Source organism: Carettochelys insculpta, chromosome 2 (genome assembly GCF_033958435.1).
Source record: "Carettochelys insculpta isolate YL-2023 chromosome 2, ASM3395843v1, whole genome shotgun sequence".
In the NCBI taxonomy this organism is placed as follows: Eukaryota; Metazoa; Chordata; order Testudines; family Carettochelyidae; genus Carettochelys; species Carettochelys insculpta.
The window spans coordinates 199,663,965-199,691,682 of record NC_134138.1 but is presented as its reverse complement, the minus strand read 5'-3'; the positions used below and the strand labels follow the sequence as shown (position 1 = coordinate 199,691,682).

General features: G+C 48.4%; 1 protein-coding gene across 2 annotated transcripts in view; it reads left to right on the top strand.

Moving 5' to 3' along the window:
- METTL6 (methyltransferase 6, tRNA N3-cytidine) overlaps positions 1-15,498 on the top strand; it is a 47,870-nt gene extending 32,372 nt beyond the window's left edge. The window contains exons 7-9 of one of the 2 annotated variants that reach the window (XM_074988311.1): positions 9,412-9,606; positions 14,151-14,340; positions 15,245-15,498. In XM_074988311.1, the coding sequence (XP_074844412.1) occupies positions 9,412-9,419 (8 nt within the window). In that variant the 3' untranslated portion in view covers positions 9,420-9,606; positions 14,151-14,340; positions 15,245-15,498. Of the gene's footprint in view, positions 1-9,411; positions 9,607-14,150; positions 14,444-15,244 lie in introns of those variants that run through there. The other variant, XM_074988310.1, reaches the window with a different exon arrangement.
- The last annotated feature ends 12,220 nt before the right edge of the window (positions 15,499-27,718 follow it).

Here is a 27,718-nt window from a genome sequence, read left to right as displayed (position 1 = left end):
CAGAAAACAAAGGGTTGGAATAAATGGTAAATTTTCACAATGGAGGGGGGTAACTAGTGGTGTTCCCCAGGGCTCAGTCCTGGGACCGATCCTGTTCAACTTGTTCATCAATGATCTAGAAAATGAGGTAAGCAGTGAGGTGGCAAAGTTTGCAGATGACACCAAGTTGTTCAGGACAGTCAAAACCAAAAGGGATTGTGAAGAACTACAAAAAAATCTCAGCAAACTGAGTGATTGGGCAGCAAAATGGCAAATGAAATTTAATGTGGGTAAGTGTAAGGTAATGCATGTTGGAAAAAATAACCCAAATTACACGTACTACATGATGGGGTCAAATTTAGCTACGACAGATCAGGAAAAGGATCTTGGAGTTATAGTGGATAGTTCTCTGAAGACATCCACGCAGTGTGCAGCAGCAGTTAGTAAGGCAAATAGGATGTTAGGAATTATTAAAAAAGGGATCGATAATAAGACAAAAGATATCATACTTCCCCTATATAAAACTATGGTACGCCCACATCTCGAGTACTGTGTGCAGATGTGGTCTCCTCACCTCAAAAAAGATATATTGGCATTAGAAAAGGTTCAGAAAAGGGCAACTAAGATGATTAGGGGCTTGGAAAGGGTCCCATATGGGGAGAGGCTAGAGAGACTGGGACTTTTCAGTTTGGAAAAAAGGCGATTGAGGGGCGATATGATAGAGGTATATAAAATCATGAATGGTGTGGAGAAAGTGAATATAGAAAAATTATTTACCTTTTCCCACAATACAAGAACTAGGGGACACCAAATGAAATTGATGGGTAGTAGGTTCAAAACTAATAAAAGGAAATTTTTCTTCACACAGCGCACAGTCAACCTGTGGAACTCCTTGCCCGAGGAGGCTGTGAAGGCCAGGACTCTATTAGGGTTTAAAAAAGAGCTTGATAAATTTTTGCAGGTTAGGTCCATAAATGGCTATTAGCCAGGGATAAAGTATGGTGCCCTAGCCTTCAGAACAAGGGCAGGAGATGGATGGCAGGAGATAAATCACTTGATCATTGTCTTCTGTTCTCCTTCTCTGGGGCACCTGGCATTGGCCACCGTCGGCAGATGGGATGCTGGGCTTGGTGGACCTTTGGTCTGACCCAGTATGGCCGTTCTTATGTTCTTATGTTCTTATGTTCAGTTAACACACAATATATTTTATATTAGGATAACTTGCAGTGGGGAGAATAAAACACTAAATCACTGGCCTCCTATCTCGTTGTGTGAAATTATGTCCCTTGACAGGCTATAATATGCTGTGAAATAAATCTATTTGACAAGTCCCTAACTGATCCACCTGGAAGACAACTTATCATATCACTAGCAGCAGAATTGGTAAGCTGTGCAGAAATGTATAGTGAAAGTTATATTACCTTGAGAGAGGGATGGGTGGTTGACATTTTGGTCACAAGGTGGCAGTAGATACTAATCAGTGTACCTTCCTTTCAGTGCTTAACAGTAAACCTCCACCTAAATCATTAACTTAACCATGGGGAAAAATTATATAGAGATGAGCCTATAGCCTTTGTGATGTGCTATTAAGCCTTTGTTTCCTTTTTAAATAGCTCTTGGCTCCTGAAGAAAGAGAGGAAAATTAGAAGTTACTTTAAGAAGGGGACCAACCATTTGCATGCTAATTAGGGGGAATATCTTAGCATGATGCAAAGGCAAGATAAGGTGAAACTCCTACTAGTGTGAATGGCAGCTGTGCTGCTAATTGTTTCCTGTAGCTGCGAAGCAGTAATATGTAGCACTGACAATCAGTTCCATTTTTTTTCCCTCTCATTTGATTTTTAGGAAATTGTTACCTTGGAAACAGCACTATGGTAAGATACTTTTTCTCTAAGCTTTGCAGCACCCTGCTTAACACCCTCCGCTCCAAACATTCAACACATTTTAAAATAAAATGAATTGGTTCTGTTTTCTTCCTACTCGTCATACTTTATAGGTGACATGGGCATTCAGCTAGCGTTACAAAGCATGGGCACCATTGAATATGTTGTATTTTGTGTGTTAATTATACTGCGTGCAGTCGTAGTTCAGTTTGCATTTTATGACTTCCTGGCTGTAGTAACTCTCATCTTGTTGCTTTCACTTGAATGGAAGGAGGAAGAAGAGGGTAAGATGGCTTTTACCTATAGGTAGATTGCAGTATTATTAAATACTAGGGTGTTCTATCATAAACCTTTCATGGCAGTTTTAATAACCGCATAAGAAATTGACTCAATAGCATCTTCTACGCTAATAATTCTTTAATGTTGCAAACTTTCCATTTCTGCACTGGCAAGTGACTAGATTTGCAGTAATGGTGCCTTCCGAGCACCTTTCTCACCACTTCTCTCCTTCTGTCAGTTAGGGCTAGATTGTGTCCTGGCCTTTTGCAACTACCCAGGCTGAAGGTAAGGATTCCCCTGACCCCTGTTCCACCAAGGGGCTTGGGGAAAGTCTGTTTGGATTGAAATGTGGTGCCTAGGAGAGTATGGAGGCTGAGCTCCAGATGCTTTCCTCAGCAGTGACTGAGTGACAAATAGGTAGGGAGTAGACTACCCATGGGCGAATGGAGCTGACTGGCTGCACAAGCAGCTGCATGCTCTATGCAGTCATGTCACAGAGCAGTCCCTTCTCCATCCCGTGCAACCTCTCTGAAGCACAATGCCTCTTGGCACTCCTCGGTGGCAGTCTGTCTATGTACTACTCCTTCCATCCAGCTGTGTGCTAAAAGCACTATTCAGCCACCAACGTATTCACCCAGGGTGGGAGCCTACAAAGTGCAGAGTGGCATCAGCCCCCACAGTGCTCTGCAGCTCCTAGGATTAGGCCTTTAGGAAGCACATTTCCTTGGTACCATTTAAAAAAGCGCGTATGCAGACGAGTGGAAGGAGACTTTTGAGTGCCCTCAGAGGGGGTTGTTTTAACACTACATTGCTAGCACCCAGGGGGTGCTGAAAATTCTCCTTTCTCCCCAGACTACTGTGACTCAGTGCTGATTTCCTTTCTGTGGTGCAAGCAGTCAGCCAGCCACTTCCTCACAGGTTCACCACAGCCATCTCACTAATTTGTTTATTCTGAAACAGCTGTGGTCAAAATTGAATACATCACTTAAAAACACTCCCCTCTGAATACAAAGTGAGCTGGGGGGCGGGGTGGGAGGGGGAAGCAGGAGCTCCTATGATAGTGCCAGCCCTGAGACCAGGAGTCTGTTCGTAGCAGTGGGGCAATGCGTGGGGTGTGTGACAGACTGTATCCTTCTGTTCACTGCTTCTGCAAAACTGCAGTACATTTTGTACAAATCGTGCCTTATGAGGTGTCATTTGAAAACTCCATAGTTCACTCCTCATTATTCTCCTGGTAAACTGTGTGGCAACATTGTATGTAAAGTTATAAGATGCTATGATGATGCTAAGGCACCTTCCAAGTCTGGGCAAGCAGCCCATACCGGTTCCCTGGGTACAAGGTCACTCAGCCAGATTCAGTGGCACAAGTAAAATCCAAGTTTTACCACTTGTGCGGGGGGGGGGGGGGGGGGGGGGCACCAGCTCAGGCAGGGTATGTGAGCTCCCCATGTGACTCTTGACTCCCCTGTCTGGCAGCCAGGCTCTCCCCACATCCATCCCATCTTATGTCAGTTGGGGGGCTCCAGCAGAGCCAACAGCCTCAGAGGGCCCCGTGGCAATGTGAGGGGGCAGCTCCACACCCCCTGGAAGGGGTGAGGCCAAGGACAGCTGGCCCTCAGCACTGCCCAGAGTGCAGCGTGCCCCCTCGCCCCCAGCCCTTAGTTCTCCTTGGAGCACCCAGCACAGTGCTCCAGTGGCAATTTAAAGAGACTGAGGCTCCAACCACCCTCCCTGTTACTGTGGTGACAAGAGGCAGACTAAGCCATGGGCCCCTTTGAAGCACCAGGACCCCGGGCAATTGCCCTCTCTGCCCCCAACTGTCAGTGGCCCCGTCTCCCTCCTGCTCTTCTGGAGATGGGGCTGGGCGGCCAAGTTTGGAGCCAGCAATACAGGCAACAGAGAAGCTGCGGGTGTTCTGCTCTTTCCCTACAATGGCCCCTCCCAGTGGAGAAAGGAGCAAAACCCCCAGCCCTCTCCTCCAGTGGGACTGCAGCTGTGGTGCACAGAGACTCAGCTCCATGGATGGACAGGGCTGAAAGGGCTGCTCCTTTCCCTGCTGGGAGGCAGAGCAGGCACCTGCAGGGAAAGGAGCAGAACACCACCAGCTCTGCTTGCAACATTAACAATGTTGGAAGGATAAAATGGGCATCACTGAACACTGGGGAAGAGGTCCTGGCTGAAAGATCCAGCCAGACGGCTGAAAGATCCAGCCAGACTGCTGTAAGCCCATGATGAGAGAAAGCTTTGCTGTGCATTCGCTTAGCTTGAAAAGTTAGGTATTAATTTGCATTTTGCCTTTTTATTTCTTTGTAGCCAATGCTTTTGGGCCTCCTTGCCTGTAATTACTTATAATCTCTCTCTTTCTCTGTAGTTTAGTGAACTTGTTTTATCAAAACCAGTATCTCTGTGCGGATTGAAGTTTGTGGAGACCTCCACATGAGATAAACAGTCTTGGTGCATATCATTTTCTATTCATAAAATGATGCATTTTCTAGGAGTTTGTATTGCATTTTCTAGGAGTTTGTATTGCATTGAAGGAAAGAGCTCAGCAGTACAAGACACATTTCTAGGGACAACTGGACTGGGAATTTACTGGTGCCATTCTGCAGTATAATTCAGGGGCGACCATCTAGAACACTTTTCTGTCAATTAGCTGAGAGTGATGTTACGCAGCACTGAACAGGCCTGATGTAGCTGCTCACACAGCAAAGCCATGTAAAAGGCACTCCAGGTTGGAGAATTTAAGGGACACAGCTGTTCTAAAGTCCTGATTGTACCTGGGAAATGTCCCAGTGGTGCAGCAAGAATACTAATTGGTTTGAATGAAGGTTACACTTTAAGTACTGGTATGTGATTTGAAGTGACTCAAATGTGGTGGCTGGAAAACAGTTTAAAAATTGGGTTGTAGTTTGTCTTCTGGTTGCTTATGCCAGGTAAGGGAAACAGAAACAGCAAGGCAGCGTAAAAGGCGTTCCAAGCTGGCAAATTAAAGTGACACAACTATGCAAATGTTCTGATTGTACCCTGAGGACTATCACAGGGAGTGACTCCCAGTTCCTATATACATAGTTGAGCTGGAGGGGACACCAAGTTTCAGATACATCCTTTCCCCTATCTGGGGCCTCTTGCATCCCTTCAGATCCCCTTGATGTCTACCATGTCTATGCTACAATTTAGACTCGCTATTCTTTTGTTTGCTTATGGGCTTTTTGATTCAACTCCCTCCTGTTGCCTACTCCCAGGGCCACCAACATGGTGGTGGCAGGGAGGGAATTGGGGGTAGCTGCCCTGAGGGCCAGTGATTTAAAAGCACCTGGGGCTCCCAGCCACCTCAGCGTCCTCGGCATTGGCCAGAGCCCTGGGCCCTTTGAATTGTTGTTGGAGCCTCTGGTGTAGGGCGACCATATCTCTGTGTACCAAATATGGGCCATGGAGATATGGGGGGGGAGGAGTGGCTCCTCCAAGCCCCAGGGAGTTGGGAAGGAGGCGGCAGCTGCCAGCCCTCCCCCGGAGACCTGGGAAAGCAGCAGTCCCTGGTGCTCCCCGAGCCCTGGGGAAGCGTCAGGTGCCCACGCTCCCCCTGCTTCCCTGCGGCTCAAGGAAGTGAGGCTGGGGGGATGGTCCAAATACAGGACAATGAGTCCCTTTCAAAAAATAAGTCGGGATGCCTTTTTCACATCCCAAATATGGGACCATCCTGTGCCCTATGGGACAGATGGTCACCCTGTTCTGGTGGTGCATGCCCTGCAGCCCTGATGGCACTGAAGGGCTGGCTGGAGGAGCCTAGCCCTTGAGGCCTCACCCCTTCAAAGGGGCCCAGAGCCAACTGTCCCCAGACTTGGTGAAGTTTCTTATCAGCCCTGCCCATTCCTCCTGATGCCAGCCTCACTGTCCCTTCTCACTCTATTGCACTGCATCCTTCCCTCTTCCTCTCTCCTAATACCAGTGGGGAGAAAAAGCCTTCAAGCAAAGGAAAGGAAACCAGCCTTCAAAAGTGTCCATCAGCAGCAGCAGCTTGTGTTGTGTCTACCCAGGCCTGTCACCACCACCTCTTAGGCCACATGAAATGAGGTCTCCTCCGTAAGAGCACAAACAAGAAGCAACCAGACTTTTCGCAGTCACCACCACGCTGGCCAACATTTCCTTGTACTGTCTGTTCCTTCCCGCTTCCTGGCGTTGTTTTGGTTTTTGTTTTATTAGTCTGTAAGCTGGTTGGGACAGAGAGCTTGTTTACTGGTATGTTTACGCAACACACAATACAATGGAGCCCGGTTTTAGACATGGCCTACTGGTGTTTAAATGACAAATAAGAGTGGAAGCAATTAAAGAGGATAAATTCTGTAGGCAAATGTTCTGGCAAATGCTGCTTCCCCGTTCCAAGTTCCAACTGTGCTGAAGTCTCATTTGCGAGGAAGAGGTGGTGGAGGAAATTACTTTACCAGACGGTGTTAATTGCTCCTCATTATATCTTTCCTCAGCATATGTTTGATATTTTATTTTAGTTATTCCTTTCTGTATTAAGCACAAACAGAAATGTTGACAGGAGGAGCTATTTTTTCACTTTAACAGTAACAACCAGAGCCCTATGCAGATACAAAATTTGTATCCACATCTAATATCCAAAGGTTTGCTGGGCTCTACTAACATGCCCCATTGGCTCTTCGTTACACTGGGTGTCAAGTTCAAGCAGCTTGTTCTCACTTCCCAGTCCCTATGTCACCCAACTCCAACCTACTACTCCAACCCAGACTTCCCACCTATCTCTCCGCTTCGGGCATTTATATCAGTCTCAACATGCTGTTAGGCCCTGATCGTCTAATGAATTCTACCAAAGCATCGCTGGACTCATATAGACTGCTATGGATTTTAATGGGGCTGCATGTGGATGGAGAATGCTGCCCACACACAGTTCATTGTAGGATTGTGTCTTAGTTTCTTTCCAGCATTGCTGCCTCCATCCCTTCTTTGATGCAGTTCCTTGTGTATGGAATATCCAGTGAAAACCCAATTCACTTCTCATAGGAGACATGGATTGAGGGTTTAGGAGGGATTTGAGTTAGGAAAAAGAAGTGGCTTGTAGAATAGATAATTGAAACACGTAAATGGAACCACCAATATGTGCCTAGCACAAGGCTGCTGAATAACCACAGGATCTTATTGAAACTTTTGCCCTATTTCTCTCCATCTGAATACCTATGCTTTTCCTTTTTGTTGTTGTTGTTTGTTTCTGTTTTAGTGTTGTCTGTTGTCTATATTTGTAATAAACAATCAGCTTTGTTGTACTTTAGAGATTAACACATTTATTAGGTCGAGTTTTTGTGGGTACAACCATTTAATTGGATGATTTGGAGTGGAAAAACAGAATCCAGGTTTATATAGTGGGAGTGGGATAGGAAAGGGATGGGGTAGATAAGTTACCTGTCACTAGTAGGACTAGTTAATGAAGAAAATTAAGTTGGATGCGTCTCAGTCCTGTGTATATCATAGATGGGGAACTTGCCCTTGTAAAGCGTAAGTCAGTTAAGATCTCTGTTCAGGCCCAGGGTAAACGTGTTAAATTTGCAAATGAATTCCTATGCAGATATCTCCCTCTGTTATCTTGTGGTAAAATTCTTTTGTAGAAGAATGGCTACGTTTAATTCCATTACTGAATGTCCAGGGAGAGGGCAGGGGGTTTCACTTGTTTGGAGGTATACCTTGCACACTTATGTGCTCAAAGCTATTAATGTTAAGAGAACATCCGAGAGAGCGTATAGCAGAATCAAGACAGCATGAGTCACACCAAAAGCTTTGGTTCAAGGAATTTTCAAGCACTCAGATCTAACCAGCATGACTTCCACAAGTCAGATAGCTCCTGCGCATGTAACTTAGAAATGCTGCTGTGAACCATGGCATTTTAAAAGTCTTTTGTTAAAATACTGGGGAAATTACTTAAGTGGCAACTTGTGAGCAGGGTTCTTCTCAACAGAGCTGCTACTGGAGGGAACAGAAGGAACAGCTGTGAGAAAACTGCAGCAAGCACAAGGAGCCTGAGTGAAGCCTGAAGGTGCCTCTTGGACAACCTGATGTCTTGGGTGGGGAAGAGCAAAAAAGGGAGGGATGGAAAAAACAAACAAACAAAGGGCTAGAGCCAAAGGGAGGTGGGGGAGGAGCAGAGACAAGTTAACAACAGTGAGTGATGGACTAACAGGAAGTGGTTACTAAGTACGTCTATGCTGCATGCTTCTTTTGGCAGCCTATGGAGAATGTACTTGGGTATCCCCCTAGTGGGGGTATAAATAGCTGTGTAGTTGGTGAGGCATGGGTTAGGTGAGTAAAGACCTACCTGAGGGGCATATGTACCCCATGGTGTTCCCTGTCAGCTGTATGCTCGTGCAGCCACTCAGTAGTGACTGAAATGCTGGCCAGTTGATTAGTAGAGCGCCCACAGCTAGGTTCATTTCCACTGGTGGTGCATATTCACACATGCCTCTGCGCACAGAAAAAATTATTCTGCACCTGGATGGAAAAAATCCTCACGTGAATGAAAAACATGGAGTGCCCATGTACACCCACGTATTTGTCCTACACACTTTCTGCTCACTCAGGCAGCGTATCCTCCTTCTAAACTGCTACTTTGAGGTGTCTAGTGCCTGGCTGCTGGAATGAGGGAAAAGCTCCAGCAGAGGCAAGGCTCTGTCAGGTCACTGCTGTAAGGGGTCTTTCCTTGCCTTGGGGAAAGACTTTGGCAGCAGTGGAACATACTAGAAGATTCTCCCCACTGCTGAGCCTCTCCCCCTGCCAAAGTCTTTCACCATCAGCTGATGCTACGTAATGCACTGTGGACGCAACTTGCTTTTCACTGCAGTGTGTCACTATTCACACCCTACACACCACTGCAAAAGGTATGTAGTGTAGATGTAGCCTTAGTCTTTGACAAATGGGGCTCCCCAAGGGAGGGTTTTTCGCATGCCAAGCCAAACAAACTAGCTTTGCATTCTCTGTGGATGGAGGCCCAGCTCCTCCTGCTTCTTTTTTAGACATAGCTCTGAAAAATAATAACCTCTCTTTCTTCAAATCCTTTTAAAGCACAGCTATACCAGCAGTGTTAGGAAGGTAAGGTACACTGTGTTCATTGTGTTTTAATCTCATGATTTTTAAACCCATGTCATGACTTTGTGAAACCTGATTCGTGAGTTTTGAATGCTTGGGGTTGCTAATCCTGCACAAAAGCTTGAAAAAAATTGCAGTTCCTCTAAATCAGTGATTTTCAACCTTTTTTCATTTACAGACCCCTAATTTTTTTGGAATGCAGATGTAGACATTTTTGGAAATCTTAGATATAGTCTGCAGAACCCCATGGAGTCCACACATCACAGGTAGAAAACCACTGTCGTAAGGTAATGACAACCTTTCACAGACCCGTAGATGTGATCCCCAGCACCTCAGGTTGAAAACCACTGCTCTAAATGGACAACAGTCAGAGGTAAGTTCAGAATTTGCGGAACTATAACTTGGAATTTCCTAATATGCGAACAATTGGTTGTTCATTTTCAATTATGATATGCACATGAGTTCTTGTTTAAGGTATATTGTTTTATTAAGGAAATTATATATAATACATATATCTAAAGGGTCACACGTTTTGTCTTTGATTAGGCTGCACAGACCAGGAGCTCCTTTCATTTCTTTATTTTCTCCCACAAACTCTCTGTGTGCCTCTCCCACATCCCCCTCCTCTGCTAGCCTTCTTTTCAGGGAGTCCCTGCAATTCACCTTGCCAGGGGTTCTGTGTGTCCACCATTCCAGAGACGTAGTGAATATATGATGGTTCTGACACTGTAAACACTTATGTGTGCTCTTAATTCATGTAAGTGTTTGAAAGATTGGGCTCTAAAATGATGGGCATGCTAGAAATGCCAACAACAGATATCTATCCTCCAGGGAAACAAACTGGGACTGTAGTTTGTAAAACCAGAGGTGAGATATGTGACAGATGAGAGCAATTTAGAGACATTCTAACCCTTTGCTATAACTTGTGCCTAATCTTTTTTACACTGAGACAGATGTTAGGGTCTGTGGTACATTTTGAAAGGATAGTAGTTCTAAGGCTGAACTGTTATTTCTGTCATATTGGTTTAAGTGTACATACAACTTTCATTGCTGTTTACTGTGAGTTATTAGTATACATGGAAATGAAAAAATGTTGTAATCATCCATTTTGATAATTAGGAAGCTATTGAACATAAGGACCTTGTCTGAAAATTGTGATTTGGCACAGAGGTATTTCAGTGCTCCGAACAATGTATTCCAACATAATAAATTCTTAACACAGTAAATGATAATTCTAGAGTAAATCACCTCTGTGGAGAGGAGAACTTCAGACAGCTGTCCCTGAACATGACAAACAATGGACTATTTCTTAGTCCAAAAACTTAAGTCTGCTTTTCTATTAATTATTAACTGTTTTTGGTCATGAAAACAGGCTGTAAATATATAGCAAAAGATTGCTTCTTGCGTAACAAAATAATACACTCTGGTCAGAAGTCCAAATTTTGAAAGCTTTTAAAAAAGGGTATTTATCTTTAAACCTTAAGTTAAGCCTTATTAAGAGTACAATAGCTAGAGCCCAGCAAATCCATGGATATTTGCTTTATATGTGCAGGTATCTACATCCCTGGATGTGGGTGCAGATATTCCTGGCTCATTTTTGCAGTTGCAGAGTCCAATTTTGTATCCATTCTGGCCTATAACAGTAGAATGGACCCGACAAACTAGGAAGAAGTTGTGATGTGGCATTCTATGTTTGACAAAAATATGCTTATGATATGACTGTGCCATTATTTAGATATACTTTATGTAAGCTGGCTCATGTAAGATAGCATTGGAAAGGTTATTATTTACTGAATATGATTACTCTATTTGTATGCAGGTATCATTTGAAGTTGACAGTACCTGTGTATCTGTGTTTGATATCTGCTGCCTTGGGAGATTCTTGAAAATACCTTAAAACAAAATGAATTTAACTGTGGGAGTGGGAAGAACAGGTGGATCTAGGCCAGAGGTGTGCAAGTAGGCCCTGGGAGCTGGATTCAGCCCCCCGGATCTTTTAAGCTGGCCTTTGACTGGCCCGTAGGGCTACAGAGGGATCAGAGTGTAAAGTGCCTACCCCCTCAGGAAATTTTCTTAGCTCTTATTGCCTGGAAACTGGCCAATGGGAACTGAGAAATTGGGCTGAACTGCCCCACCCTCAGCAAAATCCCTCAGCTCCTATTAGCCGGATCCACAAAACTGATCAATAAAATATTTTGCTGAAGATAGAAACAGTACAGCACAATTTCTCAGTTCCCATTGGCCGGTTTCTGGCCAATAGGAGGGGAGAGATTTTGCTGGAGGTGGGGGCAATGCAGCACAATTTCTCAGCTTCCATTGGCTGGTTTCTGGCCAATAACTGCTGAGAGATTTTCTTAGGGGCAGGAGCAGGAAACCCTCCCCCCAGCACAGAGAGCCACATGGAACAGACAGTGGGCAGGGGCTGCTGGCAGTCAGGGAAATCTGCCTGAGAGTGCTGCTGGCCAGGAGCTGCTTAGCTTCTGGCATCACACCCCAACTCCCTCCCAGACCCTGCACCCTTCCTACACACCTCCCCAGGGTCCGAATCCTCTTCTGCATCCATACCCTCTCCTGAACCGTGCACCCTACTCCTCTGCCCCAACCCCCTCCTTCATCCAAACTCTCTTTCAGATCCCCTACTTCCTCCTACACCCCTGCCTCGTACCCTGAGCTCCCTTCTGCATGCAACGTCCATCCCAAACCCTCTCTATAAAAAGTATGGCCTTTGACCACTTACCATAATCTTGGAGTGGCCCCCATCAGAAAGTATTGCTCGCCCCTGACCTAGGCTGAGCTACATGGCCTGTTAAGGACGTTATGTAGCTTAGATTGCATGCTTTGCAGTGTCATTTCAGTAATCCGCTTTGCTCTGTTTGCTACCTCTTTGGGTGGAGAGAAGGGGTGTTGCCCCAGGCCCCACTCTCCACCAAGGGATGGCCTTGATTAAGGAAAAATCTTCAGTGCAAAAGTAACAAGGAAGAGTGTGTGTAGGGAGGATGCAACAAAATCTAAAAATAATATTCTCCTTTACAATCTTGTCAGTGTAGCAGTGTGAATCACATAATAAACACATGACATCTCACATGCTTGTTTTTGGTGGGAAAATATGGAAAACGTTGAAAATACACATGAAAGCAAGTCACTGTCGACAAAACCATCCCAGGTATTCTAACATCTCTGCAAGTTATAAGAGTGTGCCCTCCTCTCACAGAAACCTGAGGTCTGAATTACTTAGAAATTTTATAATGATTTAAATAAATGGGTTAGGGTGTAATTTTCTGATGAAAAGCTTAAATCAGTACAACCCTTAGTCAGGCACAGTCTTACTGGCATAAAAGTGCTTAAAATAGTGTATCTTATCCCCTGTCACTTACAAGAGTAAGTTACACTGGTATGAGCAACTTTATGCTGTGTAACTTCATTAGCACTGGGGGTGAGGGGTGCTCACGGCAGCTACAAGTGTCTAGCTGAAGGAATGCTGCTTTTGTATGCAGACAAGCCCAGGGTGGGATCTGCACAGTTACTATAACATGCCCTGTCATATCAAGACTAACAGCCCCGAGGTCTCTGTGGAATTAGCAACCTCTCTTTGCTCAGGTCACCCAAAGTAGGTGAACAGGGGAGAAGCGCCTGTTATACCATTCCAAAGAAGATGTGACACTGACTGCTCTGGCCCATGTTCCCCAAGGTACACGCCAGAGCAAGGCACATGGGTTCAGATCTTCAGCTAGTGAGAACTGACACAACTCCATTAACTCAAGCTGGAGCTACCCTAATTTACAGGAGCAAAGCATCTGGCTCATGGCGTCTGGGCATGCCTGCTAAAGTGGTGTGTGTCCAAATCCCACTCGTCTGTAAAGAGCAACGAGTTTGTCCTTAACCTTCAGTGGGCATAAAGCTCTTGGGGTGGGGGGAGTGTAAAAGCACCTTTCCTGATCTCAGCCCTGCTGGCATTTACTCAGAGGTGTGGCGGGTCGCCATTTTCTAGTTTGTGTGAAAAGTGATCTTCAAACGCTGACCATGCCAGCTTGCTTGCTGAGTTCAGCTGTGTGTTTATGCTGCTTTTCTGAGGAGGTGTCATGCCAATTCAGTGCAGAAGTAGAAATGCTGTTCCCAGATGTGCCCATTACTCTGGGGTACGCTCATTTATTTGGGGCCACAGGGGGAAGAGGTGAATAATTCTATCAGTGAGCTGCTTCTGATACTAGTGTTCCTAAGGAGCTTTACCTCTCCCTTCTAACTCCCACGACCCGGGTCTGCAGGCATAAGTTCTTCTCTCTCTTCCACGTGCGTGTGCGCGCGCACGCGCACACACACACACACACACACCCCTTGTCCACTTACAAGCTGACACCTGATATGTCCCTGTATTGCTGGGTTGCACAGCAGTGCCAAGCTGTGGCCTTTATGTGCTCTGGGACTCAGTGGCTGGGTTAAACAGCACTCTCAGCTGCCACCCTCATGTGCCACCCTGGTTCAGTACCTGCTCCCCAGTCCCCACTTTCACAGCACAATCATTCCACTAGTAACCCACTCAATGGGCAGACCCCACAAATACCTGCCAGTGGGCCAGACACTAACTTCCACAATGCCACCCTCACCACCCCTCCCTGCATGTCTGCTAGGACAGTAGCTGGTGATTTATTTCAGGTTGGTTAAAACTTAATTGGTGTGAATGTGACTTCAGGATGGCATTTCCTAGGTGTTACCTTAAAGTGTTTATGAACTAATTTGATATGCACTGTCAGCTTGAGCTGACAATTATTTGATATCTAGAAGCAAGGTAGAGTCTCTGAGTGATCTACATGAAACCTGCTTTAACATTTATGGTTTGTTGGACTTGCTGCAGTTTCCCACTATTCTGAATTTAGTGGTCATGTCCATCACTCAATTCCACCCATCCCGTTTATTTTGCAGATCTTTCTATTATGAAGAACTGGTTCTAGACTGTTTGGCTCTCAGACATGTGACCATAACCCTGAGGCACTCCCTTCTCGTTGAGAAATGCCAGCTAATTACAGAGCTGCTGCGAAATAATAAAGGAACTCAAATGAAAAGCATGGCAATTACACAGTAATACACATGCCTGTTGCTGTGTTATTTCTTGGTGAGTGTAATTGTTATGTGTCACCCCTGTGTATGATCCGTATAGGCATGTTTGATGACTATGTGTGTATTCCTATAAGGGTTCTCTTCTGTGTGCTCTTTACCACCAACATAAATAGATGCTTATACAGCATCGTGTCTCCAGTTGTTCCTTGATCAAGGCTTCCCAAGGCTTGTGGCAACATTCCTTCCTTATTAAAGTTAATGTCAATGGGGATTGCCACCTTCAGCCATTGCCACATCCATGGCACAAAGGAGATATGATTTCCTCCCTTGGGAGGATTATACCGCATTAAAGCTGCTCTCTCTGTGAAGATTAGCACATTTGCTGAAGGAATCATCTCTGTGAAGGGGGTGAGCAAATCACCTTCCAGACTGTAGCTGTCCCTGAGTTGCTTCATTCCCCTCGGCTCTCTCCAAAATGACTGCTTCACAAAATCATCTTCTCTCGCACTGCTACACTCATGGCGTTCCCACCTCCTGTCCATCTTACTCAGCATCGCTCGCATCGTGCAGGGGGAGGACTAATTACAAGAAGACTTGCCATCTTCAATTATGCTACAGCAGTGGAGGCTGACGCTGAGGCAGATGTCATGATTGCCTGTTTTGCTTAGAGTGAGTGTGGTTAACATGGTGGTATGCTTGCCTATGTCCCTTTGACAGCCATTTTGTGTGTGGATGTGTGCTGTGTAACACGGGGACCACATGCTTTCTGCTATGTGCATGGTCGAGGAGCACGAGGCAAGAGGGTAGTCTAGAATTAAGACAGCCAGGCAGTTTCCACACCGTCAAAATGTCTTGGGAGCAGGAGTTGGAAGGAGACAACCAGATAGCCATCAGACTGCAACAAATTCAGCCACCACCAACCGCCGCTGGAAACTGACCTCTAGTTCCAATCTTTGTAGGTAGTGTGTGAAGAACCTGTGTGGGAGAATGTTTAAAGTGGAAAAGCTTTTGCACGGGGGCAGTTCCACTCTCTCGACCTCAGAAGCCTGGTTCCAGTGGTACAAAAAGTCGTCACGGCTGGGACTTCCTAGGATGCAGTGGATGGCCATGCCGTCTTTGGTGCCTTGTCATGCCCTTCGCTCTCCACAGAGCATTGCAGAACCGCCTTCCTGGTCATTTGGATCTTGCTGTTGATCTCATCCGTCCAATCTGCCGGGGCTGACTTTGCATGCTGGGATAAGCAATTCCCTATCTCACCGCAGGTTTCAGACCTGCCGGCTACTCTCACCTGGTTTAGCCCCCCTGCCAAAGTGGTTTATCAGGGTATGGCCGCTGCATGCTACAGCTTCTTGGAGCCACAAGTGAGAGCTGGGTGCCAAAGGTGCACGAACTGCCCCGAAGAGACACGACAAGTCCCCACTACCCCTCCCTGAATACCCCATACACCCCAGTTCCAATCTTTACCACACTATCAATCTCCTGAGTCAGCCAGTCTATCTATTGTAATTGTCCTGACAAGAGAGCACCTAGGAACAGTAGTTTCAATAGTTCTTTTACAAACAACAATCTCAGCATTTCAAAGGAACACAACCGCTGACCCTGCCGGAACATTGTGAGCGTAGAAATTCCACTTCATATACACAGACTGCTTTAGGCTCCCCTTGAGCTTCCAGTCTTACAGGCAAACGTTAGTAAAGGAGTTCTGCATTATGAGACAATTACCAGTGTCCTTGGCCTGACAGATCAGAAATCCCACCTATTAGGCAATAAAGCCTCCTGTAATCCTCAGTCACGTCTAAGGATCTGACACAAACCTCAGAAAGAAGTGAGACATGGACGAGGGTTAAACAGGAAATAGAAGTAGAGGAAGGGTGGAAGACAAACATGACTCTCAAGCAACGTTTCAGTGGGGGAAAACTCCTCCACCTGTGATGGGCAGGGGGCAGTTGGCCCTGGGCTTGATGATTTAAAGGGGCTTGGGGCTCTGGCTGCTGCTGTAGCAGCCCCCAAGCTCTGAGCTCTTTGAATCGCCACCAGAGTGCTGCTGTGGCATTTGACACAGCTCTTAGGGCTGCCTGGGGAGGTGGGGGGCACCAAGTGGCACTCTCCAAGCAGGGCTGGGTGGGAGCACTGAGGGCTGCCTGCCCCCGGCCCCACCCCTTCCATCCTCAGCCTCGCCCCTTCTGGCAGCATGGAGCCATTCCTCCCCCACCTTTCCCAGGAGCCCAGCATGGCTGTCAGCTTCTCTGCCTGTGTCCACAGGCATATTGATTAAGGGCGTTCTGTAGAGCTCCCTTCAGTCCTCTCCAGCACGCACGGAGCTAAGTGCTGATCTCCTGCTGCTGCTTTGGGTGGTTTCTGTCCCCTCCCGCTCCCGAATGCGCACCTTACAATCTGGGGAGAGTGGGGAAACGGCCCACCTGTATAACTGAACTAGAAAATGGAAGCACTGTACAGGTAGCTTAACTGGCTGTGAATGGCACAAATAGGTGACGTGATGGGAAAAGTCTTTAGTTATAGAAAATACTAAGAGGTTATTTCATAGGTGTGCAAAACAGTGTCTCATCTGTGCCCTATATCATGTGCCCCCCCGCACCCTGCTGTGATTTAAACCTGCTTTTGCTGACCTATCACAAGGAGCTGGGGTCACAAGGTAGATGATCCACCAGGGTAGGGTGAAGTGGTCTAAAACTGCCACACTTTCTGCTAAGCTGGGGAGTGCAGCGTGCCAAAGTGGGGGCTCTGATCAGAGATGGAAAACCATGAGGTCCTCTCACTGAAACCATCCCTCACACTCCCCTGATCTACCTTAGCTGGTGGGATTTCTATGGAGCAAGTGGATTTTAAAGTTGCAGTCACTGTGGAGGAATTTCAGGGGAGAAGAGGTGGCAATGCCACATTCAACTCTCCTTAGGAGTAAATAATTCCTCTGGGACATGGGGCTAGGCTGGCTCAGGGAACGTCGCATTCACCTCCCTGCACCAGTAACACTTAATCTTGTCTGTTGCATCAAAACCAGACCAAAAAATGTCTCAGAAATGGATATTAAAATCCTGCAGCTCAACTAGTTAACTCACATACAGCCTTGATCACACACTTCATTGAATCACTGCTAATGGTAAATGCTGTACATGGCATATACATATGAGACTTGCCTTTCTGCAGCAAGTCGTCACTGTAACATTATTTTTATCTATAGAACTGCTGTTATGGAAATCTTAGTGTGATTTTTAAAGGCTAGCAGCTCTGCTATTAAATAGGTATTTCCCAAAGGTAAATGGCAGTAGCTATTACCTGGTGCAGACTTGAAGGACTAACAAGATTGGTCTGTTTGAGGAAACTGATTCCCACAATAAAAGACTTTGGTGAGTAAGAGGAGTGGCGGATGGAAGAAGGACTCCAGTGGAGAGAACTCTAAAGGGAAGAGAGTTGGACAGCAAGCAAGAGAGAAAGGGAAGGAGCGAGGAAAGGATGGGGTGAGGGGATAGAGTGGGACAGTAGAAGAGCGAATGGGGAGTGGCGGGTAGAAGGAAGTACAAACGCCAAGGCAGATAGTGTTATTCCTTAGAGAGTTATAAAGAACAAGCAGTCCTGTAGCACCTTAAAGACTAACAATTTTGTTTATTTGGTAATGAGCTTTCATGGTTGAGATCCACTTAATCCGATCTGGAGCAGAAATAAGAATCCAGGATTTCTTTAGGAGGGTGCAGGGGAAGGAAAGGAAAGAAGAAGAAGAAGAAGAAGAGTGGGTCGGGGGAAGTCACATATCAATAATAGGAGCTGTGGAAGACGTAAATTAACTTAATTTACGTCTTCCACAGCTCCTAAAATGACAACTGACTCTCCTCCCCACCACACTACTACTACTACTACTTCATCTCCTTTTCCTCTGCCTGCTCGCTTCCCTTGCAGCCTGCTATATAAACTCTGGGTTCTTATTTTTGCTCCATATCGGGTGAAGTGCGTCTTACTCACAAAAGCTCATTACCAAACAAATAAAATTGTTAGTCTTTAAGGTTCTATAGGACTGCTTGTTTTTTGTGAAGCTATATATTATCACAGCTACCCCTCTGAGTATTATAATGGAGAGATACCAAAGCACTATAGTCCTTCCTCACTGCCCACAATGTGTTTGATTTTATATATAACAGGCAGCATTAGGACATGTGATTCAGTCAAACTGAGGGTGGAATGGGCTCTGGTTTTAATGGGAGATGACCATGGGAATGTCCATACTATACTTTTTCCCCCTCATCACTGTTTCTATGTATACCTCATAGGAGATCTAACATGGCACACAGTGGGACCCCTTTGGCGGATGTCTGTTGATACATAACAACCCCTAACTTGCTGAACTTGCAAGCTGTGCTAATAGAGAAATCTAGATCAATAGCTGGTAGGTTTGTTCTTCTTCGAGTGTCCCCGTGGGTGCTCCACATTAGGTGTCGGGCTCGCCCGGCGCCGCAGATCGGATCTTCCAAGCAGTTTCTGCCGGACCGCGCATGCGCCGGTGCGCGCCGCTCCCCCGCGCGCTCCCGGCCATGTGCGTGATCCGGTCCCCGCCAGTTCCTCTTAACCGCCGTCGGCTGCAGACGGAATCCAACTAGGCTAAGGCCAAGTAGTGTATTCAATGGCTTTATCTGTTTTTTCTTAAAGTTTTTTCAGGCACTTAGGCTACTATAAGCTAGCCGTTTGTTATTTTGTAAAAAAAAAAAAAAAAAAAAAAACAACAACGAACAAGCTAGGAGAGGGACAGCTCAGCCAGTCCCAGTAACAAGCGCCGGAGGCCAGGAGCTAGGGCTATCAGCCCTCCGGCTAAGGCAGACCATCGGACGGGGAAAACGGCACAAAGAAGGTGCTAAGTACCCACTTAAAAACTCAAAGACTCACCAACAATGTCCTCTTCAGGCTTTAAAAAAAAAAAAAAAAAAAAAAAAAAAAAAATGCTGCTTCTTGACAAGGCCCTCCAGCCAGAAGTGCCGGAGCGGCCGCAGCAGGAGGGACCCTCCGGGGCCCTTAAAAGGAAAGCTGCCTCCCTCACCCCATCAGCGCAGAAACGGAGGAAAGTATCTCCAGCCCGATCCCTGCCGGCAGCAACAGCGAGCGGGACGGGAGGAGCAAGCAGCCCCCAGCCGCAGCAACAGCTGATCGGCGGCGGCACGGAGAGCCACGTGGAAGCGGCTCAGCCTCCAATACTCAGCCAGCCGCCCCGCACCGCAGGCAGGGCGGCGGCTAAGCAAACGCCGGTACTGGCGGCACCGCAGGCAGCGGCACCGACCCCCGGGGAACCGGCGGTGCAGAGCGCGCAGGCACGCAGCCTGCCGGCACCGGAGGACACCGCACATGCGGCATCGCCCTCGAGCGTGCCGAGCTCGGTGCAGACGGGGCCGGAATCCCCTGTATGCTCCCCAGCCCGATCCCTGCCGGCAGCAACAGCGAGCGGGACGGGAGGAGCGAGCAGCCCCCAGCCGCAGCAACAGCTGATCGGCGGCGGCACGGAGAGCCACGTGGAAGCAGCTCAGCCTCCGATAATCAGCCAGCCGCCCCGCACCGCAGGCAGGGCGGCGGCTAAACAAGCGCTGGTACCAGCGGCACCGCAGGCAGCGGCACCGACCCCTGGGGAACCGGCGGTGCAGAGCGCGCAGGCACGTAGCCTGCCGGCACTGGAGGACACCGCACGTGCGGCACCGCCCTTGAGGTGCCGAGCTCGGTGCGGACGCCGGAATGCCCTGTATGCCCCCCAGCCCGATCCCTGCCGGCAGCAACAACGAGCGGGACGGGAGGAGCGAGCAGCCCCCAGCCGCAGCAACAGCTGATCGGCGGCGGCACGGAGAGCCACGTGCAAGCGGCTCACCCTTCGATAATCAGCCAGCCGCCCCGCACCGCAGGCAGGGCGGCGGCTAAACAAGCGCCGGTACCACCTACCCCCGGAAAACCGGTGGTGCAGAGCGCGCAGGCACGCAGCCTGCCGGCACCGAAGGACACCGCACATGCGGCACCGACTTCGAGTGTGCCGAGCTCGGTGCGGACGTGGCCGGGATCCCCTGTATGTCAGGGGCGGAGTTACCTCCTCAAGGGAGGGGGAAGACTGCACACAAGAGGAGGCATTGCAGCCCCTCTCCGCACAGGGCTGTGTAGTTGCTTTCTCACAGCCCTCCGCTATGTTGCAGACTCCAACTAGAAGGCAGGGGTCCCCCCCCCTCCTTGGCCTACCCGGAGCCCCCTTCTCCATTTCTGCAACCAGCCTCACCCTGGCTGGGACCACCTCCACCCTTCCTGGGATTTGAACCGCTGGACTATTAGGCAAAGTCGCTCTCTCCAGGGTCTCGACGGTCTCCCTCCCCCAGACGCAAAGGGTATGCACCAAGGGAGTGGTCTAGGTCACCTTCCCAAGACCAGTGCTTATACTGCCGTGGTCGCCCCTACCACGCAGGGCATAGACACCATCGGCAATCTACTAGGGAAAGATCCCTACGAACGATCTCGTACCCCCAAGGGCAATTGTGACCGGGGACAGAGACTTAAGCATCTCAGGGGGGACTGGTTATGGAACCCCGAGATTTTTCCTCGCACACCTCTAGTGAGAGGGTGTACCATCATCAGCAGGAACCGGAAGGGTCCAGAAAGACGTACCCCAGCGGTTCCTCGCTTTCCTCCCCGGATGAGGCTACGGCCCCGGGGGGCGTCCATCCTCCGGACGATGTCAAACAGTTCCAAGAGCTGTTTTACGAGGGTGGCCTTCACGCAAGGCTTCCAGACAGCAAAGGTGCAAGAGCAACACCATAAGCTCCTCAAAAATCTGAGACCTCCGGCCTCCTCCAAAATAGCAATACCGCTGATGACGCAATCTTGGAGCCTGCCACTATGATATGGCAGACTCCTGCGACTATTCCGCCTGTCCACAAAAGAGCGAAAAAAAAAAAAAAAAAAAAAAAAACTTCATGCCCACGAAGGGCATGGAGTTCCTGTTCAGCCACCCACAACCAAATTCTTTGGTGGCGGAGTCGTCGCAACGTGGGGGAATAAACAAACATGCCAAAAAGCTAGAGCTGTTGGGCAGAAAGGTCTACTCCTCCTCCACGCTACTGTTGCCAATGGCAAATTACGCAGCGCATCTAGCGAACCATAATTTCAACAACCACATTAGGTTGACCTCCCTCATGGACTCGCTTCCAGAGGGCACGAAACCAGTGCTCAAGGCCATCATCCGACCATTTTATAACCAGTGGCAAAGGATCACCGCAGACACATGGGTGCTGGAGATCATAGCCACGGGGTACGCCATCCCCTCCCAGTTGCTCCCACCGCCATGACCTCCACCCGGGGCCCCACCTCCAGGAGACCTCCCATGTAGCGAGGCTCAAGCAGGAGGTAGACCATCTCATGCTCGTAGGGGCAGTGGAAAGAGTGCCGGAGCAACTGCAAGGGAGAGGGTTCTACTCGAGGTACTTCCTCACGGGGAGGTCCATCTTAGATTTTCGAGGCCTCACCGGTACCTGCGCAAGCAACGTTTTCGGATGATCACAAACGCCTCCATCCTTACGGCACTAGACGATGGAGATTGGTTCGCAGCCCTCGACTTACAAGGTCCTACCGTTTGGGCTCTCCTCAGCCCCCAGAGTCTTCACCAAGACCTTGGCAGTGGTGTCAGCCTACCTGCACAGACAGGGGGTATTTATATTCCAGTATCTGAATGACTGCCTACTCAAAGGGGCCTCAAAGGAGGAGGTACTACGCATAATATGTGTCACAGCAGGCACGTTCTCTTCGCTCGGCCTGCTTATCAATCTGACAAAATCAAAGACAGACCCCACACAGGACATAGAGTTCGTAGGGGCACGCATAAATTCTATCACAGCGAGGGCGTATCTACCAGAGACTCGCTTTCGGGCCATCGGCTCCCTCGCGCAAGGCTTCACCTTCAGCCCTACGGTGCCGGTTCTGACGTGCTTACAGCCGCTGGGCCACATGGCAGCAGCAACGTTTCGTACAACAGAACGCCAGGTTACACATGCGCAGCATGCAGCATTGGCTGGCGAGCGTATACAAACCGGCAGCACACACTGTTCACAGGATGGCGTCGCCCACAACGGAGGTGCGCAAATCCCTGCAATGGTGGGTAAACCCAGAGAACCTGCTAACAAGGGTACCCTTCCACCAACCACACGTATTGGTTTTTCTTACTACAGATGCCCCCCTCATAGGGTGGGGAGCACACATGGGCGAAGAGGTGACGCAAGGGCTGTGGTCCTCTATGGAGCAGTCACTGCACACAAATATACTGGAGCTCAAAGCAGTGTTCAACGCCTGCAGACACTTTCGAGACCAACTGAAAGGCAAGGTAGTCGGGATCAGTACAGACGATACCTCCACCATGTTTTTATATAAATCGGCAAGGAGGAGCTCGGTCCCGTGCCTTATGTGTAGAAGCAGTCCGGTTGTGGAACTGCTGCATCGCCAACAATGTAACCTTGAAAGCCTCGTACTTACCAGGCGCTCGCAATGTGAAGGCAGACCAGCTGAGCAGGCGTTTCGCACTCACGCACGAGTGGCAGATCCGTCCCGATCTGCTGCAACCGATTTTTCCACGCATGGGGTTTTTCCCCAGATAGACCCTGTTTGCTACTCAGCACAACAAGAAGTGCCCACGATTCTGCTCCAGGGCAGGACTGGGACGGGGGTCCCTGAGGGATGCCTTCGCGATCTCATGGAGGGGCCCCCTGCTTTACGCTTTCCCTCCCACAGTGCTCATCCACAAAGTGTTGCAGAAAGCCAGGAGGGAAGGAACCTGAATGATCCCGATAGTCCCAACGTGGGACCGACAGCAATGGTTCCCCCTATTCCTGCGCATGTCGGACCGGCCACTGAGGTCCCCTCCGGTGGCGCGGGATCTGCTCACGCAAGCCCAGGGGTCCATAGTGCATCCGCACCCCCAAAGCCTGCGACTACAAACGTGGTTAATCCATGGCTCAGCTCCCTAGAGAGCACATGTACGGAGGAAGTGCAGCAAGTCCTAGAAAGTAGCAGGAGGACTTCCACCAGGAAGACCTTCAAGCAGAAATGGACTCGCTTTACGGCATGGTGTTCTACCAAACAGCTAGCCCCCTTTCGGTGCCTATGGCTGTGATATTAGAGTATTTACTGGACCTCAAGAGAGGAGGACTCTCGCTATCCTCGTTTCAGGTCCACCTGGCCGCTATTTTGGTGTTCAGACACGAAGAGGAAGGGCACACGGTGTTCGCCCATCCCATGGTTACCAGGTTCTTCAAAGGGCTGGTAAGCCTATACCCCCCTCAGAAACCGCTTCCACCTCTGTGGAACTCGGACCTGGTGCTTAATGCGAAAAGGGGACCACCGTTTGAGCCTTTGGCCACGGTTTCCCTCCGCCTCCTTATGATGAAGACGACCTTTCTTCTCGCAATCACGTCAGCTCGCAGGGTGAGCGAGCTTGAGGCAGTTATGGCAACGCCGCCCTGCGCTGTTTTTCCAAGGAGGCGGTAACCATACGGCTGCATCCAGCCTTTGTTCCTAAAGTTTCTTTCTGAGTTTCATACTAACGAACCTATTGTTTACCCTTGTTTATCCAAAGCCTCATAACTCTAACAAAGAGGTGCGCCTACACCTCCTGGACGTGAGCAGGCGCTAGCTTTCTATATGGACAGGACCAAGTCCTTCCGGAGAACGGATAGGCTCCTAGTCTCTATCGCTCCCAAATCAAAAGGAGAATGTCTCTCTTCGCAGAGAATCTCTAAGCACATCGTATCTTGCATAAAAATGTGCTACAAACTCAAAAAGACTCCTTTACTGGCCACGCCCAGGGCTCATTCCACTAGGGCGGTGGCAGCATCAACAGTCTTTTTTCAAGGGCGTTGCGCTAAAAGACATTTGCAGAGTGGCGACCTGGTCATCCTGTGACACCTTCGCCAAACATTACGCCCTTCACAGGGTATTCCAAGAGGATACCCGTCTCTTGGCAGCGGTCCTCTCGGGGACAAGCTGCACATAATCCGATTACCCACCTCCTATCTTGGGTTACTGCTGGGTAGTCACCTAATGTGGAGCACCCACGGGGACACTCGAAGAAGAAAGAAAGGTTACTCACCGTAGTAACGGTGGTTCTTCGAGATGTGTCCCCGTGGGTGCTCCACTACCCGCCCATCCTCCCCGCTCCGGATCTCTGTTTAGTGTTTTGCAGGAGCATCCGAGGCGGTTGGTCAAGGAACTGGCGGGGACCGGATCGCGCACATGGCCGGGAGCGCGCGGGGGAGCGGCGCGCACCGGCGCATGCGCGGTCCGGCAGAAACTGCTTGGAAGATCCGATCTGCGGCGCCGGGCGAGCCTGACACCTAATGTGGAGCACCCACGGGGACACATCTCGAAGAACCACCGTTACTACGGTGAGTAACCTTTCTTTTTTTAGCACAAGGGATACAGGCCCTAATCTATCTGACCTGCCCTGGAAGGAAGAAGGTACAAGAAGGTTTCCATATCAACTGTGTTACTGTCCAGGGATGGACCAGCCAAATATGGTCAGGAGGGAGCAGCATAATGCAAAGACTCTATAATGCGTCTCTACCGAGGCTTCACTAGCTAAGAGACTGTCCCCAGCTCAGTGTCTCCACGTTACTTTCTTGTTAACTCTCCCTGTTATGCTTTGGAGGCAGCTGGTGGCGTGTGTTTGCCCTTCCACATTTTGTTGTCCCTGCGCCTAGATCTATGCACCCACCCTTCTACTTTGTCTTTGCATTGTGCTCATCACAACAATGGTATCTGGGTCCCCTAATCTGTGCTTGCCTCTTTAGATCTTGCCTGTTTTAAGAGCGTGTTTGAAGGCATGCCTCTTTCCTATGTCTTTCTGTGCTGTTTTATAATTTAACATCTAACTTCATTGTTTAACCCTGTAAATCATTTAAGGATATGGAAGGTAGGAACAATCAGGGATGGATTAACACAAGGGCAAAAGGGGCAGTTGCCCCAGGACCTGGAGGCATGCGGGGCCCTGAGGCTCCATAACTTCATTGTGTTTAAACAATTGGCTTTAATGGAACAAAAAAAATGCATCATGTCATTCTTATTTTAAAATTAATTTGTGTAATTTTATTATGCATCATGAGTAATAATAAGCACAAATGAGATTTTACAGCATAAATAATGGAGCTACATTAATATTGTAATACATCGGGGCTGGGAGAGCTTGCGACCGTGTTGTCCCAGGGCCCCACCTGTTCTTAATCCACCCCCCGGGAACAATGCTGCAAAACAAGGAACAATCCCCATTGGGTCATTCTGGGGTATAATGAATTAAGTCTGTTGAGGTCCTCAGATGTAAGAAGCTACAGAGATGTGACAGGGTGCTATTGGCTATTATAAACAGAGTCCGCCAGCACCCTGTAGTGACACTTAGGCTGTTGCCACACTTGGCCAAAACTTTGAAATGACCATGCTAATGGCCAGATTGAAGAATGCTAATTGAACATTCAGCGCCTCATTAGCATTCGCATACTTCCGGCCGCGGAGCTTCAAAAGCGCTGCTTTTGAACGCACGCGGCTCGGTGCGGCTACATGGGGGTCCTTTTTGAAAGGATCCTGCACATTTCAAAATCCCCTTATTCTTTTCAGATGACAGGAATGAGGGGATTTCGAAATGTGCAGGGTCCTTTCAGAAAGGACCCCCGTGTAGCTGCGCCAAGCCGCACGCGTTTGAAAGCAACACTTTTGAAGCGCCGTGGCCGGAAGCGTGTGAATGCTAATGAGGCGCTGAATATTCAATTCAGTGTCTCATTAGTATTCTTGGATTTGGCAATTAGCATGGCCATTTCGAAGTTTTGGCCAAGTGTGGCCACAACCTTAGAGAAGGCTAAGCACTGGGAGCAATTAGAGTAGGAGGCAGTTAAGTAGTCTTATTGGCTTTGGAAATGCAGTGGGGCATCTCTTATACCAGAAGGGAGTAGGATGAGCTAATTCACTCTCCATCAGGACGACTGGGAGAAGAAAGCAAGCAGTACAAAAGACTGAGCCCCACCCCTGGAGCCCATCTGTCTGAGGCTATAGTGTGTTGTACCTGGAGTATATGGCAAGAAGTAATATTAAAGACACTTTGTGCAGGTCTGCTAAACCCATGGTTGTGAGTTTGATCCTTCAGGAGGCCATTTAGGAATCGGGACAAATAGATGTCAGGGATGGTGCTTAGTCCTGCCAAGAGTGTTGGGGACTGGACTAGATGATCACCTGAGGTCCCTTCCAGTTCTATGAGATGTGTATCTCCATAAGGTACCCTGGGTATGTATAGCATTTAAGCACCAGAAGGGCTTACCTGCCACAGTCCCAAGGATGGGGCAGGTGGGTTGGCAGAAATTACGTACAAGAAGCACAGATGATCACCTCATGTTATGATCTTAAGTGATTGGTGAATTCTCAGTTTGGTAGTGAGGCCACTGAGTCAAGAGTGCAATCTGTTTCTCAAATAATTTTAAGCCTTTAAATATCAAGCACTTGTTTGGGTAGGGCCTTGCTTTCCTGGACCAACTTCATAGCATTTGTGCTTGTCTCGTAACAGAGAGAAAGCTGTGCTAGTCTATATACTATCAAAACAAAAAAGCAGTTCAGTAGCACTTTAGAGACTAACAAAATAATTTATGAGGTGATGAACTTTCATGGGACAGACTCACTTCTTCAGATCTGAAGAAGTGGGTCTGTCCCACGGAAACTCATCACCTCATAAATTATTTTGTTAGTCTTTAAAGTGCTACTGGACTGCTTTTTTGTTCTGCTTGTCTGTGTAAAGAGGTAAGTTGGGAACTCTGCAGCCTGTCACTGTCAGGTGATGTTCTAGGCATCGGTGGGTAGCACTCTACTGATTTTGTTGAAAATTGGAAAAACCTGATACAGAGGAGAATCAGGGCCTGAGGTGGCCTGATGCACCCATTTGCTACCTGCATATATCACAGGCAGCCAGCAGGTTAATTGGTTGGGTGGGGAGGTAGAATTCAGGCTACATGCCAACTGAAATCAGGAGATTTAGCAAGAGGAATTTTAGGGGGAAATCGGGATCTAGGTGGGAGGGGAAGAGTGGACAGGAGAGGGAAGAAAGGAACAGGGACCAGAGGGGTGGGACGGTGATGACTGAAGAAAGAGGAAAACAGGAGGTGAGGGGCAGGTTAACAAGTAATTGGAGAGGTAAAAGACAAAGAAGCTCTGACTGCTGGGATGCAGGAGCACTTATGACTCTCAGCTCTAGTGCATTTGTCACCTGCTGGTCCTCATTACCTCCCCTGCCACCAAACAGCAGCAGGCAGAGGAATGTCTCTGGTGCTCTGGCTGCTGCCTGCACATTGCAGACCACTGCTTCATGTGTAGCTCTCCCATCGAGTGAGCAGCTCAGCTTGCGGAAAGAACAAAGTGCAACCGTCTACTTTTAAAAAGATTTAAAAATA